This window comes from Cryptosporidium andersoni, assembly GCF_001865355.1.
Source record: "Cryptosporidium andersoni isolate 30847 chromosome Unknown contig_34, whole genome shotgun sequence".
Lineage (NCBI taxonomy): Eukaryota > Apicomplexa > Conoidasida > Eucoccidiorida > Cryptosporidiidae > Cryptosporidium > Cryptosporidium andersoni.
The window spans coordinates 21,185-36,836 of NW_027122830.1; the positions used below are offsets into that span (position 1 = coordinate 21,185).

General features: G+C 28.1%; 9 protein-coding genes across 9 annotated transcripts; 3 read left to right on the forward strand and 6 right to left on the reverse strand.

The window, feature by feature from the left end:
* Positions 1-83: 83 nt before the first annotated feature.
* On the forward strand, positions 84-2,954 carry cand_020390 (uncharacterized protein; the record flags this gene model as incomplete). Its single annotated transcript, XM_067212269.1, has 1 exon — positions 84-2,954. The coding sequence occupies one exon, from the start codon at positions 84-86 to the stop codon at positions 2,952-2,954; it is 2,871 nt and encodes a 956-aa protein (XP_067069047.1).
* Positions 2,955-3,192: 238 nt separating this feature from the next.
* Positions 3,193-4,107, reverse strand: cand_020400 (uncharacterized protein; the record flags this gene model as incomplete). The annotated part of the gene is made up of 1 exon (XM_067212270.1): positions 3,193-4,107. One exon carries the CDS (start codon positions 4,105-4,107, stop codon positions 3,193-3,195), a length of 915 nt encoding a protein of 304 aa, XP_067069048.1.
* A 2,212-nt stretch (positions 4,108-6,319) lies between these two features.
* cand_020410 (AP2 domain-containing protein) lies at positions 6,320-7,861 on the forward strand (the record flags this gene model as incomplete). Its single annotated transcript, XM_067212271.1, has 1 exon — positions 6,320-7,861. One exon carries the CDS (start codon positions 6,320-6,322, stop codon positions 7,859-7,861), a length of 1,542 nt encoding a protein of 513 aa, XP_067069049.1.
* A 33-nt stretch (positions 7,862-7,894) lies between these two features.
* Positions 7,895-8,434, reverse strand: cand_020420 (uncharacterized protein; the record flags this gene model as incomplete). Its single annotated transcript, XM_067212272.1, has 1 exon — positions 7,895-8,434. The coding sequence occupies one exon, from the start codon at positions 8,432-8,434 to the stop codon at positions 7,895-7,897; it is 540 nt and encodes a 179-aa protein (XP_067069050.1).
* Positions 8,435-10,821: 2,387 nt separating this feature from the next.
* cand_020430 (uncharacterized protein) lies at positions 10,822-11,613 on the reverse strand (the record flags this gene model as incomplete). The annotated part of the gene is made up of 5 exons (XM_067212273.1): positions 10,822-10,861; positions 10,933-11,018; positions 11,093-11,153; positions 11,288-11,372; positions 11,445-11,613. 5 exons carry the CDS (start codon positions 11,611-11,613, stop codon positions 10,822-10,824), a joined length of 441 nt encoding a protein of 146 aa, XP_067069051.1.
* Positions 11,614-11,869: 256 nt separating this feature from the next.
* Positions 11,870-12,937, reverse strand: cand_020440 (nucleotide-binding protein 1; the record flags this gene model as incomplete). Its single annotated transcript, XM_067212274.1, has 1 exon — positions 11,870-12,937. One exon carries the CDS (start codon positions 12,935-12,937, stop codon positions 11,870-11,872), a length of 1,068 nt encoding a protein of 355 aa, XP_067069052.1.
* Positions 12,938-13,103: 166 nt separating this feature from the next.
* Positions 13,104-13,917, forward strand: cand_020450 (uncharacterized protein; the record flags this gene model as incomplete). Its single annotated transcript, XM_067212275.1, has 3 exons — positions 13,104-13,138; positions 13,230-13,308; positions 13,393-13,917. The coding sequence occupies 3 exons, from the start codon at positions 13,104-13,106 to the stop codon at positions 13,915-13,917; spliced, it is 639 nt and encodes a 212-aa protein (XP_067069053.1).
* Positions 13,918-13,978: 61 nt separating this feature from the next.
* Positions 13,979-14,368, reverse strand: cand_020460 (uncharacterized protein; the record flags this gene model as incomplete). Its single annotated transcript, XM_067212276.1, has 1 exon — positions 13,979-14,368. One exon carries the CDS (start codon positions 14,366-14,368, stop codon positions 13,979-13,981), a length of 390 nt encoding a protein of 129 aa, XP_067069054.1.
* A 92-nt stretch (positions 14,369-14,460) lies between these two features.
* On the reverse strand, positions 14,461-14,867 carry cand_020470 (peptidyl-tRNA hydrolase 2 protein; the record flags this gene model as incomplete). Its single annotated transcript, XM_067212277.1, has 2 exons — positions 14,461-14,780; positions 14,846-14,867. 2 exons carry the CDS (start codon positions 14,865-14,867, stop codon positions 14,461-14,463), a joined length of 342 nt encoding a protein of 113 aa, XP_067069055.1.
* Between the last annotated feature and the right edge of the window lie 785 nt (positions 14,868-15,652).

Below are 15,652 nucleotides of genomic sequence, written 5' to 3' on the forward strand. Positions count from 1 at the left end.
TGGAGACTTGCTAAAATAGCTATCTAAGACTACTTCAATTTTGAAATCAGTATAACAGGTTGTATTTTAATATACTACGAGATATGGCTATAGTGGAAGATCCTATGGTAGAACTACAGGAGTCACTAAATATTTTGAAATGCCAGCTTTTCTCAGAACAGAAGAGGGGAAAAGTAGAATGTCTAACTTTAAGCCCTGATGGATATTTCTGCGCAATATCACGCAATGGAGGTAATATAACTGTATGTGATACTCTGACATTTCACCCCTGGCTATCAATACCTGGTAGTAGAAATTGTGTATTACGTAGCCTATTTCTCATTCGAAAATTTGAAAGTAAGGATCTAAATGACGATAATATGACTCAATTGGATTCAGATACTGATGTACAAAGTGTTTTTAGTGAAACTACAGCTTGTACATCTCCAAATAAAACTCCAAACCGTATTACATATGGGGATATTGGGGTCGATAATGTCTTAATAGATGGAGCACATTATCTGGAAAATTACCGTCTTATTGGCACAGGTTTAGATGGAAATATAACCGAATGGGATATCTGTACAGGTAGAGTTCTAGATAGTTTACTATCATTTGGAGGAGCTATATTTCAGGGTGCCTTATCACCAAATGAAACACAGCTAGCAGTAGCATGTACTGATGGTTCCATACGCATATTTAGCCTATTAAATAACATGGTTACATATTCTTATGGCTTACCTAGACATTCTAGTAGCATTCTTTCTCTTACATTTATGACTGAGGATTATATTTTTGCTGGATCAAGTGATGGATGTATTTTACAATACAATTTGAAATCGAAGATATGTGTTGAGAGGATGACAGTACAAGCAGGTAAAAAGATTACAGACAGAAATATGAATAGTGAAGTATCTGTGTGGTGTTTATTATATATTGAGTCTGAAGGTGTTTTGTTTAGTGGAGATTCTAATGGAGTTGTTATGGTATGGGATTTAGATACATATACAGCTTTGAATGTTTTCCAACAGCATCAAGCTGATGTACTAACATTATCTATATTATATCAATGGGAATTGCCAAATAAGAATATGTGTATAGTTTCTACAGGTATGGATGGAAGAGTAGTTTCGTATATTAATAGTACTAATGGTAATAAAAATATGGAAATTGGCACTACACGTTGGTTACCCACTGACTTCTGCTATCCTCACTCTAGCCATATTGGTGCTATATCAACTGTTTCAGATCCACAGCCTAATGGCCCCATTGCAATAACAGGCTCTTGGGATGGCAGTCTTGTCTTGTGGATTGCAATAAACCGAAGTAGGAATAACAACCAGACATGTATAAGATCTCGTAATTCTAAGCTTAATCACCACTTCAAAACACTACCTATTGGTGTAGCAGTTGAAAAACCAGTGACCCAAATAAGTCTAAATGAACGTCTTATTTTACATCAAAATGAGGATTTTTTGGATATTTGGTTTATTTTAGAACATAAGTCAGCAAACCCTAATAGTATTGAGTCAAGCATTCTACATACTCCATTACAATCTGCATACAAATCCTTAAATTCCCTCACCTATTCATTTGCAGGTGAATCATATAGTGATATTTCCTTTGTGCCAATTCAGCCAGTAAAACTATTACAGTTGAAATTTGCAACAGTTCAAAATCCTCATATAATTTGTAGTGCCTTAAGCCATAAAGGTAACTACATTGTTGGATCTATCTTGAGCGATGGAATTAAAGGAGTTTACCTTGACCTAGAAAATCTTCAAGTTGCTGATATTCCACTAGAATCAACAAGAGGAATTGAAGCTACTAGTATGATATTTATAAGCAATACAATTCTTGTAATTGGTGGCTACAATAGTGAAAGTAGATTATCAACAAACCTCCAAGTTCTAATTGTAGATGTTGAACGAGATATAATATTATCATCAGTTTTACTCAATCCCAGAAAATGCTATGCTGAAAACTCTAAAATTTCTCATCTAATACCCCTTGGATCTATTACTAAGATGATTGCTTCAGCAGATAACCAATGGCTGGGGATTACAACCTCTTGGGGTGATGCATTTATTGTAGCATTAGATTCTATGAAAGTTGTTTGTACTTTACCAAGACCTTATACAACTACTTACAGATCTATTGGTTTTAAAGAATGCAAGGCTCCAATTGTCTCAGTCTGCTTTAGTCCATATGAGAAAGATACTTTAGCTGCTATGACGTCTGATGGGTTTTACTATATATATAGCATAACAATGAATAAAATTTTACCCTTATATCAAAACACGGATAATTCTTTGGAAAGTAATATAGATCATAACTTTGTTGCTCATATCCCCAAAAAAATTTACTCTCCTTTAAAACATGGTCCAATATTTTCAATTACTTGGACTATTAATGGAAATATATTTAACAATAATAATTCAACTACTTCAAGCAAATCTAAAACTAGACCAAATCATATATTAGTTATAAATACTAGTGGTGCAATTTGTCATGTAAACTTGAACAGAGATCCAAAATCATCTAATGTAGAAGTTAGAACTTCAACTGTAAATATTACATTTTCCGAAACATTAAGTGCTGAGAAGTATCTATGTGGCCCTGTATATGATCTCCCTAGATTCAAGAAAGCCAAATTATTATCTGATATATTTATGCTTTTTCCTGAGAGAGGTATTGAATCTGAACTTGTTGACTTTACAAAATCTGCAAAGATTCATCAAGAAATACAAAGTATGATATACAAGAAATCAGATCGTCAAAGCTTTGTTTCACCAACAATGGTCTATGCAGTATTTTGGGTTAACTCACCGAAATGGATGTGCCTTACAAAAAACTATGAATTTGGTCACATAGATGGTTTCTTGATAGTCATATCATCTAGGCGTTCTACAACTGAAAGTAGCGATTCTTCGTCAAATGATAATACATTTCAAAGGAAACGGTATGCTAGCTAAAAATCTCATCTATAATTTTTAAAAATTTCATTAGGGATTTATAGAAGTAATTGATATTTTATTTAAATTTGATATATCTAGAAATATTTATTTTAATGATATATGGTATTATTAGTCATTTAGAAGTTTTTCCTTAGAATAGTCTTAAATTATTAAACTTTTCAAATGTTTAAGTTTATAATATACTATTTTACTTGACGTCAAATGAGTCTATAATTTAAATCCACCCGAATATCAGTTAACTATTTGTAGCACTAGAATTGGTTTGCTCTTTAATAAAAGTTAATGAAGTTCTAATATGAGATTTAGAAGATACTCCAACCTCTTCATTCAGTAAATCGTTAGTTATTGAAACAATACCAAATCCAGAATTAATTATTGTCGCGTTGTTCTTTAGATTAGGAGAAGTTGTATCTATATTAGACTCTGCTATTATCTCCTTAGTTGATCGAGGTTCAAAAGGGCTTGGTCCTGGTTTCCCAGTTGGGATTTGAAGTCCCAGTCTTCTTGCTCTTCTTAATTTTTCTTTTTTATTTCCATAAGGGATATATTTAAATTCATTATATGAGTTTGTAATTAATGGTGTATGCTTATCTTCCAAATTTATTTCATCCATACTTGTTGGAAGATATGTATTTTCTGGATATGTAGAAGATGGCTCCCTTGAAAATAGTAATAAGGGTTTTGAAGAACTTTGTGAAATCCTCATATCTGATTTAACTCCAAATTCTAAATCCTTACTTTTTTCATTAGTAATTATTGTATTAATTATTGGTTTGTACTCTTTACTAGGAAATACAGGTAAATTCATATTTTCTTCCATAGATATAAAAATATTTTCAAAGCTATTTGGCATTAATTCACGATTGCTTCCACCAATATCTAATATATTATTTTTTGCAAGAGAACTTGTAAAAAGAACTGGTAGGAAACCTGATGAAGGTTTTGCAGTATCTTCAGAATACATAATTTCTGCTCTAGGAATTTCATCAAAAGCTGTGGGAAATAATTCTGAAAATTCTTTATTTTGCTCCTTTTTATCAGGTATATCGGCAGGTTCTATAAGATAGAAAATCTCTGAAGTCTTCGTGAGAATATAGGTAGGCATCAATGCACCAAATATTAATGCAAACACTAAAGTTTTTGTTTTCATTTTCTTATAAAACACTAAATTTGATTTAATGAATTAATTTTTCGAAATATTAATGGTCAAATTTATATAATTAGTGTGAAATAGGGGTGAAGGGTGTATAATTATAAGATAAAGAAAAAGTTTTGCAGATAAAATACAAGATTAGCAAGCTTTAAAAGTAAAAGAAAGGGGAGGGAATAAGAATTAAAAAAGTATATTGGTTTCTTTGCATAATATCTTATTTATGAAATTAGCAATTTTATATTCAAACTCACTTTCTAAAGATAAAATTAGGAGTTACTTGAGTTTGCTAATATTCACAAAAAAATCAATAGCATTATCTTAATTATTATGTTTGGCGATTCAAATGTGCAAAATATTTTTACTTCATTTAATTGTTTTCATATTACTATTTGGATCAACTTTCTATTGTTTAGTAATGAAGTAATACTGCTTATTAGAATAAAGTCAAATTATGAACAAGGTACTTAAAATTTAAATATATAGGTTTTTAAATGAAATATTACTACAAAAAGCTTTGAAATGATAATGTAAACGATGTATTATCAAGATGTGATATAACTCTCTTTCATTAATGAGTATTCAATAGTAAAGTATCTTTTTTTAAAGACTACACTATCTCCTAGCTATTAAATTTATACTCTAATTTTAATATACTTTACAACCAGTTTTCTGAAGACAATAAATCTGAAATATTAGACCTTGAGTAAATAAATATAATCAAATTGTCTAACAAGTTTTATTTAATATTTTAAGTAAAACTTTTTATAAATAATTTTGCTATTAGTTGTGAAAGCCCCTCATTAAAACCTTGTAATACCTCATAATTGTATCATTATCAAATTATTTATTTATAATTAATTAAAAAAGTTAAAAAAAGCTCCACAGTTAATATTTACAATAAAGAAATATTGCCAAATTTTTTTTGGAAACGAGTATTGTACTGAACGATATATAAGTTAATAAAATTCCGTTAAGTTACTATATAATTTGATTTCTTCGCTACTTATATTATCAGAAAGTATTAATCTTATCTCAAAATTGTATTTTTTAAAACTTAGATATTTGTATAAATCCAAAAGTTTGAAGTTTTAAATGATGTATATAACTTATATCTTTTTTTTTTTTATGAAAAGATGGAAAATGTTTATATTTATATAATCAAGAGTCTGGATAATTTATAATTACTATATAATTAAATGAAATAAGACCTGAATAAAAACTTTTTCAGAGATATATCAAACAAAAATGTAAAGACCAAAATCTCTACTAGTAATTCATCCTTGAGGTTAATCAATATCTAATGAAATATTCTATAAGAAGAGATCTTATTGTTGCCTTAACCTCTATATCACATCTGAAAGGAAAGTTAATAAAAAAATTACTTCTCTTATAAAAGTTTAGACTAAAGAAGTATTAAAGGTTTTGAATCATCTTTAGCTAAGTATTGTGTATAAGCTCTCGTTCGTAAATATTTCAGTATGTTGTTATATATTAACTTCATAAAACTACTTACTTAATTCCTTCAGTTAATAATGATACATGGATCTAATTAAAACTTTTTTTCTTCTTTGAGTTTACACTATATCTAAGTTAATAATATTCTGCTAAAAAAACATGTTTACCAGATGAACACGAAATATCTCCTTTGTTATCATCAAAAAAATACAAGCAGTAATATACATAATAATCTTTAGTAAAGTGAAATACTCCAATAATAATCAAAGTGTAAATATTTATATTTTAAGATGTCTACAACTACTACTAATATTTGCTTTTTATCTTTAAATAAATTATTACCTATTTTTATGATCATGTATTATACAGCGCCATTTAAATGGCGCATGTGTAGGCCTTACACGCGCTATACACACTATGAGCACGCCTTTAGGAGTATTCCCGCAATTAACTTATTGGTAAGAGGGTTAATTAATTGACTACAGATTAGTTTAAATTGTAATATTTAAATAACTGAGATATTAGAGCACTTTTATAGTTTTGAAATTTATAGGAACAAGGTTTTTGGTAGATATCCCTCTATAATTTAGAAGATTGAGTCGTACTACTTATAAGAATTGGTGTGTTTATAAGTGTGTAACTAACATAGAAGAGTATTTATTAACACACAAGTTGGTCATGGCCTTATACCCCTTACAGTCAGATATTCTATAGAATAATATAATAGAGCTGAAACTATACTATACTGTGAATAATGGTGGATACTGGAACTAATCTACATTCACTAGAAAATTATGGAAATAATACTGATGAGAAGAACTTAAAACTGTCAAATACTCAAACAAATGCAATAGATGATCTTGTCGATAGCTCACTAGATCATAGTAGTGGTAAAGATGATCTATTTATGCAGCTTCAAACAAAGTTCTTTGATTTATTGTTAGAAATCCATCATCTTATTCCATCATGGGGATCTTATAAAGAAAATTTTTACTTTCATTGGAAACGAATTATTGGTGCATCTAGTGTCAAAGATATTCATGCATACAAACTTATATTTAGATGTTTAGGAAATTTAAGTCCCTCTTCAACCCCTATATTTATATTAAAGCCAGTTATAAAACAACTTGATGAATATAGAAAAATTTCTGAAGCTGACTATATCCCAACAGATTTAGATATAATTATACCACAAAGTCAACCTTTACCACCAGTTTCAGTATTCCAGTCTAGTCAACAGATAAGCCTTCCAGCTTCTCCTATTGGTAACACCAATTCTCATTTTGAGAAGTGCTATGGAAATAAAAATTATTCACCAAAGTCAAAAAGTGACAATAGTATTAATCTAAACCAAAATAATACTGATTTTAATAAAGTAAATGATTTTATACCTAATCTCCTTGATAGGAATAATTTGATACCCCCTGGATCCCCTCATAATCCTGCTAGTTTTTTGTTATTTAGTGGAGATTCACATAGCCAAAATCAGAATGCTGTGACTGCAGCTGCTCTGTTATTTGGGACTAGACCATCAATTAATACTGATTCATCAATAAATAGTTCTTCATATTGCGACAAACAAATTTCTTCAGGTCATACATCAATAACGTGTTTGAAAGGATCAGAATTATCACCAGATATAACATCTAATAATTTACATACATCTACTTTCACTCCATCAACATGTACATCATCTTCATCTTTATCACCATCTGATTATGGCATGGCCGGGCCTTTAATGGCAGCATTTCAACATATACAGGCTGTGGCAGCTGCAGCTGCAGTTGTATCTCAAAATAAGAACTCACCTGATAGAGTTAAAGTAGATAATAATTCATCTCAGCCGCCTAAGAAGCGTCCCAGAAGAAATGGCGAAATTCAAGGTGTATACTTTGATAAAATTAGGAAGTTATGGCGTGCAAATTGGAAGGAAAATGGAAGAGTTAAAACAAAAGGATTCTCTGTATTCCAATATGGTGATGAAGGTGCTAGACAAAAAGCAATTGACTATCGTAAAAAGATGGAGAGAGAATTTTATATAGTTCCACCTCATTCAAGACAACATGCTATTCCTGTTCCAAATAATACTATAACTCATTCTAATTCTACTCTAACAGATAATATAAAATCTAACCAAAATCAACTCAACGAAGTTAACTGTGAGGAATCTTTATGTATTAATGCCGTATCAAATACTTCCAATTTAAATAATGTTAGTGAGGAAAATCGTTCATTATTGAGTACAGATCAATTTGAAATGAATGGAAGTTCTAACATTACTAATATTACTAAATAGTCAGTAAATATATGAACATAATAAAGTGACAAATTATACTTTTTTTTTTAAGAATGGAGATATAAAGGTTGAACGATTTGACATCTTGTTTACTAAAAATGAGTTGTTCTTCACTGGAGCTAATATTGTGGAAAAACTAGTAGATGTTATTTTTCTTTTTCTATATATTTTCATAGAGTTTATCGGTGTTCCAAGTATTCCATTAAACAACTTATCTTTAATAATTATTGCTCTTTTACTCCATCCTCCTCCTTGGAGTGCAAGTGATATGAGTCGATAGTTTTTTGGATGAATCATTTCAATATTTAGCTTATATATATTATTTGATTTTAGGTAATCACAAGGATAGTACATAGGGTCAGTTAAAACACGCTTCCAAATATTTACCAATAGGAAATTAGGTTCATCACTCAGTAATCCCAATGAGAAACGTATCCAACGGCTTGATTGCTCTAATTCCTTTAGATCCTCAATTAATAGGAAAGAGCAGATATCCCATAAAATGCCTTCGCATCTTTGTATGGCTCTCTCAAAGAAAGATAAACTACTCCATTGTCTTGACTTAATTTGCATACCAAAGCTATAATAATATAATAAATACTTTAACAATTTTTAGTAAAGCTGCCAATAAATTATAAATTCATAATATTATGATACTCCACAAAACTAAAGTAGCGAAGTTTGCCAATATAATCCCGCAGTACAATATTGCAATCCTAAGCAAATATTGAGAAAAAGAAAATTAATATAAATGTCTACACAGTCAAGTGACTTACTTTAATTATTGATCTACTACTTGATTTCTGATTTTTTTCAACTATTTAAAAGATCAATTTGACTCTATTCAATTGATTTTGACTAGTAGTACTAGTTATACAACTTTGTGAGAAAATAATAAGTGGAAAATTAGGAATTGACGTTCTAAGGAAATGAATTAGTTTAGATAATCTGTTTAAAATTCTTTAGTTAATAGTATATTATTAAGTTATTTACTAAATAATATTTAAGATGTATACTTTATTATATAAGGGTTAAATAAAAAGAAAGTCTCTGGAAATTCCCAATTTTTTTTTTCCAATTTTGTATTTTTCCAAGTTTCACACTAGTTTCCTTATTATAATTATTAATTTAATATCTACCTATAAATTAATAAATATGAATGATCATATATTCATCATTAAGTACTTAGATCTAGCTTATAAAAATTTCACAGCACCTTATACTACAATAATTCTAGACTTTCTTTTATTTTGATAACATCAACTAATTGATCAAAAATAATACTAAATATAAGATATTGACCCAATTTATATTTATTAAACTTTATTCAGGATTTTGAATTTACACTAGTCTATTATGTTCTGTGAGCTTAAGATAGATTCTAAAAACTTTGTTTCTCTTCTTGATGAAGTTTATACATAATACTATAGAATCTAAATTATAAAATACTAAATATATCACTTATTAGTATTAATAATTCTACATAAATTCTTTTATCGACATTTTCTGACTTAGTACTTTAAATATATTTAAGACTCTAAATATTGATAGTGATTTTACAATATTAGAATGAACTAAAACTCATTTTAAGAAATATTATGTATTTATCTAACTTAAAAAGTTTTATTAAATTCGATCATTTGAAACATTAAATTGAGAATTTAAAATATGAAAAGATATATGTTGCAACATTATTTTAATTAAGAGTTAATTATTTTTTACAATAGCTTTGGTAAGAATATATTTAATTTTCCTCTTCAAACATATAAATCTCTAATATTAGCTGATCCCTTGTTAATTATAAGGTATATTCCATTAATATCTTGAGTTTCATTGTTTTAACAAAATAATAATCTAAATAACTTTTTTCATCTAAAGTCAGATAGCAAACATACTAGTGAGATTTCGTGAATTTAATAATGCTTACATATTACTATTATCTACTTAATAATGGAATTAGGTCACCTAAATTGTGAAATATACGGGAAGTAAAATAAGATAAAAGATTATGAATTTTATATTTTCTCAGAGTAACACTTATTATTACCCAATATTATCGCAAGAATATTCCAAATAAATATATATGATAATCTTTTATTGTTTATAGGACTAAATAAAAAGAAAGAAAAAAGATTTAGCTTCAATTTAAGGGGATCTGTAAATAAAGTTTAAGGTAGAATTATCCACTACTCTAATATTCACAAATATAAGATATTTTGAGTATTCGCATCATAAATTAAACTAATTAGCAAAATATATCTTCAGGTATATCTTCTTAACTCACAATTTTCAAGAAATGAGCTTAAGTGTAGTGGTATACAATCATTACTTATATTAGAAGTAATTTAGTCACTATACTTCATGGATCTAACATTTTTATTCAATAATAATATATTGCAATAAATATCTAAATTTTATAGGTGATCTATTAGTATTAAAAATTTTATTTTATGTAAGCTTACCACCAATAAAGTACAATATCTCTATTAGATTTTAACAAAGATGAACAATATCTACTTAAAAAGTATCTACATTTTTTTTTATATCAATCAAATTTAATAATTGTTTTAAGTATATTATAAACTTAGTATTTTTTTTCCTACCTTCTAAGTATATCTATATTTAGTTATTTTTTAAATATCATTACACTTCAACAAAAGATATATGATTTTGTATTCCTAAATACATTCTTTTTCTAATACATAGGTGTATTTACTAATATTATCTCATGTCTCACTAACAGGAGTTCATTTGAGAGGCTTTATCAATATTTTCAAAAATTACAGATAAGTGGTAATTTAATTAAAGTATTCCCAAAGTATTGAAATGGGATATTATTTTCAAAAACAAAGCATGTGAATATCTTTGGAGAGAATAAAGAATTATAAACTCAAGTTCAAAATTAAAGATATTAAATATATCTAGGGTTTTATTTTCACGAAATTTCAGCTTTAAATACTCTAAGAGATTGTCTGTGGTGGTAAAGCACCTACTAATCCACTAAAAGAAAAAAAAAGCAAAAAAATTCTCATTAAAGATTAATTATTTAAAATAAAATATATTTAACTTACCCAATACCTGTATATGCACGTAATATATCATCCGTAGCCTTCCAGATCTGTCTTGTAAGTTGTTTTATAGCTTCAGTAGCTTCCTCCTGAGTGTTTAAGTTAAATTAACAGATTACTTGAACATCTAATGATATAAATTAACTAAAAATATTATACTTACCGGAGTTGTTTCTGTTAAAGCTTCAGGTTGCTCATTAGATTCAAGTAGTACTACCTCGCTACTAAAAAGAAAATTTAGTTTATTTTTAATATCACGAAATAATATTAAAGTGACATTAATTATGAATATAAAAAAAAAATAGCCAAGGGCTAAATTTAAAATTTGTAAGCTATGTTTATAGCCATTAAAACTCACCTAGTCTTTCCTTTTGATGCCAGAAATCCAACTTTTTCTACAGCCTTCTCTAACTCATCCAATGAAATAAAGGCATTCGCTTTTTCTATTTTAAAAATATCATACAATTGACTTAATTTGACGTGTATTTATATTATACTTAAAATTAGTCACCTACCTTGACTATTCTTATCTGGTGCATGTACTAGTAAGCGTCTCATTTTTTCCACTGAACTCCTAAGGTCCGAAACAATTGGTGCTCCATTTGGAGGGGGCTCTAGTGGCCCTACAAGTGCATTACACTCCAAAAAAAATAAATAGAGGAAAGTTAAAATATAAAAATTCATTTTACTATGAATAATGCAAATACTAAATAGTCAATCATTGATCGTGGTGTTGCATGATTATTACCGGTACACGATAGTGGGGTAAAGTACAAAATATATAAAACCATTATAAATAATTTAATGAATATAAATTAAAAGTTATTTTAATATTTTGGTAACTTAGGTTGAAGATAGTTTAGAAGTAATTTTTATGTTTTAGTGGAAATAAATAAACATCCTCACTATAAAAGAAAGTTATGTGTAGTTAATATTTTTATTACGATACAAATGTATTTATTAGAAAATCTCCCAATTTTTTTATCTCTCTAGCAGAATCACTATCTGAAACTTCATAATTCACAGAAGTCCCCTCCTCACAACAAAATAAAAGTTGATCATCCCATGGTATTGTTATTAAGTAATCCACTTCCATCTTCTTGCACATTTCATTGACTAAATCATTACCTTGAACATTCTTAAACACTTTATTCATATTCTCAACTATTCCAATAATTGGTAACTCAACTTTTTTACAAAATGTGATTTCTTTCCTAACATCCTGTAATGAAATCTCTTGAGGAGTTGTAACTATAATAGACCCTTTCACATTTGCACCTTGTAAGTATGTAATAATAGATAAATGTTCATCAGATGTACCAGGAGGTGTATCGATAATTAAAAAATCTAAATTTCCCCAATCTACATCTGTTAGAAATTGTCTAATCAAACCATTTTTTTTCGGGCCACGCCATATTACAGCATCATCTTCATCTGGTAATAAAAATGCGGTTGACATGATTGCAAGATTTTCATTTGCATAAACTGGTGACCAACCATTAGCTGACATATGAACTTCATGATTAGCTATACCAGCCATCTTTGGAATTGATGGACCACATATATCAATATCTAATAGGCCTACATTAAAATTTTGTGATAAATACCATGAAAGTTGCATAGAAACAGTTGATTTTCCTACTCCACCTTTCCCAGATAATATCAATATAATATTTTTAATATTCCCCAAATTCCTAGTATTTATTGGGATCTTTTGTTTTGTTTCTCCTGAAGCACAAATTTCTGCATTTGGACAGCCTACACAAGAAGCTGCTTTTCCAGCATCTGGTGATTCTATCCCCACACACTCTTCATTTGCATTTTTTGGTTTAGTTGACTGATTAGATATAATATATTTAAATTTGCCTCTAGTAAGTAAATTTGAATAACAATTCAGCTTTTTCATTATATAATTATCTTTAAATTCCAAATATTTCGAAACAAATATACCTAAGACTATCCCTCCAGACAGAGCAAGTATAAAATTTAGGCTATTTCTATCGAACATATTACCTTTATGTACTAGTATTGAAATATTTGAATTACTTCCTATTTTATGTTATTTGTACCTTTTGATAGTTTATACAGTAATCTATCTGAAGAGTATAGAGCGCGTACTAAACTATTTGACTATTAAATTAAAGATAATTTTTCTAAAAGAGTTAAAATAAATAATGTCAGATATATCTTATAATTCATTCTTTTCTGGGTAAGTTCTTCTATTAAAAACTTATGTTATCATTACTATGGAGCTATTTTAAATTTCTTTAATTATTACTTTACATGTTCTTATTCATTAGATTAAAACCACCTGTAAATAACAAGGATTTGTATATTCTATCACAAGATGGAAATGACTTTGATACTCAAGCTCCTCCAGTAAGTATAGAAATCTGAAGAATTTAAATTTATATATTCTCAATTTAATTTGATATGAATATTTTTACTTTATAATTCTTTTAGGGAGTAATAAATATATCAAGCCATCATCAATTATCCTATGAAAAAAATATCAATGTACCAAATATATATATAGATGAGAATCTTCAATCAAAGTCAGTAAATAACCAGAAACAGAAATTAAAAGAAATAAAATTAGAACTATCTAGATGTTTAAAGGGATGGTTCGGATTACCATTACAAGAACATACTCCAGAAATACTACGGGAATTTCGAGCTTTACATTTACGTAACTCAGTGGGACCAAAGGCATTTTATAAATCAGATAATTCAATGAAAAATCCACCAAAATATTTTAGTTTTGGTAGGGTCATTGATAATTCAAAGTTAAGAACTGGTTTTGGAAATGAATGTTCAACAGCTCAAAACACATCTAATAAGTCAGGCTCTTCATTTGTTCAAGAATTAGTTCGTGATTCATCAACACAAAAGTGGGCTAATATGAAATATAATGAAATTCAAACTATTAAACAGAAAGGAGCTAAGAAATGGTATAAAAAACAAATTTTAAAACGAAGAAAATTTTAATAAAATGATAAACTTTTTATCTAAAATTTTATTATATTATTAATTGCTATATTTTAATAGATTAAAAAGTATTTTGATGTATTAAATTTTCATAATTTACAATTGTGAACCACTGAGGAATATCATCCATTTTGTTAGGCTTATTATCATGATTCCAATATCTAAAACTTTCAACATTAGAGACACATTCCAACTTATTATTAGTCATGGAATCTCCAGATAATCTCAAGAAACCAGCTTTATATTTCATTGATTTTAAATCTATTTTAGAACCATATAGTCTTCTTCCACGGAATGTAGCATTCATATAATCAGGCCTACAATTTTCTACATTATTGGATGCATTATGATCAATTTCAGATATTTCAGTTTCTTGAGGTTTAAAGAATTTCTCAAGAGGTACAGTGCCATCAAACAGTATATAGCATGGAAGTATTTCTAATTTTCCCATTATATATAAGTAGTAAAATGATGTTATCTACTTGCCACTGCGCCAAATAATTAATTAGGATTTTAAAGAGTCAGTTATGTAATATAACGAAATTACAATAACTTCAAATGATCAGTGACTTGATTTATAGATATAACTGGTGCAGGTCCTATTGCAATAACTGTACACTCACCAGATTTTATTTGGGTTCTACCAGCATCATATACAATATAGTATGGAATTCTAAGAGATTCTGCTTTATTAGCTAATTTAAACATTTCTGACTTATCACTAATTTTTAAAACAACCTTTGCTTGACCATGAGACTCCCATAATTCTAAATATGATGGATAATGCTTTTTAGCTTGTTTGTAAGCTCCTAATGTTGCATGACTACACTGTGCTGCTACTTTACCTTTTCCCATCCCTAGATCTGTTAAATATCATTTTAACATGTGATCCTAAATATGTTTAAAAATTAGTATAATTAGAACATACCTTGTCTTACACATAGGACCATTTTAAAATCCATAGAGTTTGGAATTGATGGAATAAGCTCCACATTGTGCCTCCTCTTAAGTCTAAAAATAGATATAATAGAAAATATCAACAATAACAAAATTATCAATATAATGTTGTAAAATATCATAATATTATTACTTAGTAACTCAAAAGAAATTATCCTTATATTCCCTTTTTTCTATATAAAATTTATATTTTTATCTATAATATAGTCAAAGTTTAGTACCGCTTCCTAAGTTTTTAGTTAATAAACTACCCTTTTATTTTTATTTTTTTGAAAGATGAATTTGTTAATTGAAAGATATAATACTAAAATTCTAAACTCTCCTATTGGATGTATTATTGTATTTTCTGGAAAATCCATATATATATGGATTGGGGATGAAAATCTCTCCTACGAAAACCTCAGTATCTCTTACCCATATATATCTTCTGTAAGTACAAGATGTGTACTAATATCCCCAATTCTTTTAAAAATATGATTTTATTGACTTTTGTACTCAAACTTGAACTTATTATATTCAAATTGCTTTTTTTCTCAAAAAAAAAGAGATATACTGAAAGACCAGAAACGGTTGCAACTACTTCTCTACTTGAAGAGCTTGATATTTCTTCATCCATATCATCGCATTTATGTAAGCCTTATTTCTATTAAATATTATTAAATCCTCATGTTTAATTTTTTGACTCCCTTCACTTCTTAAATTATATAGGTCGTTCATTTAATTTTCCAATTATTTTGAGTCTAAATGCTAAAATTTTAGATACTGAGGAGGTATCCAT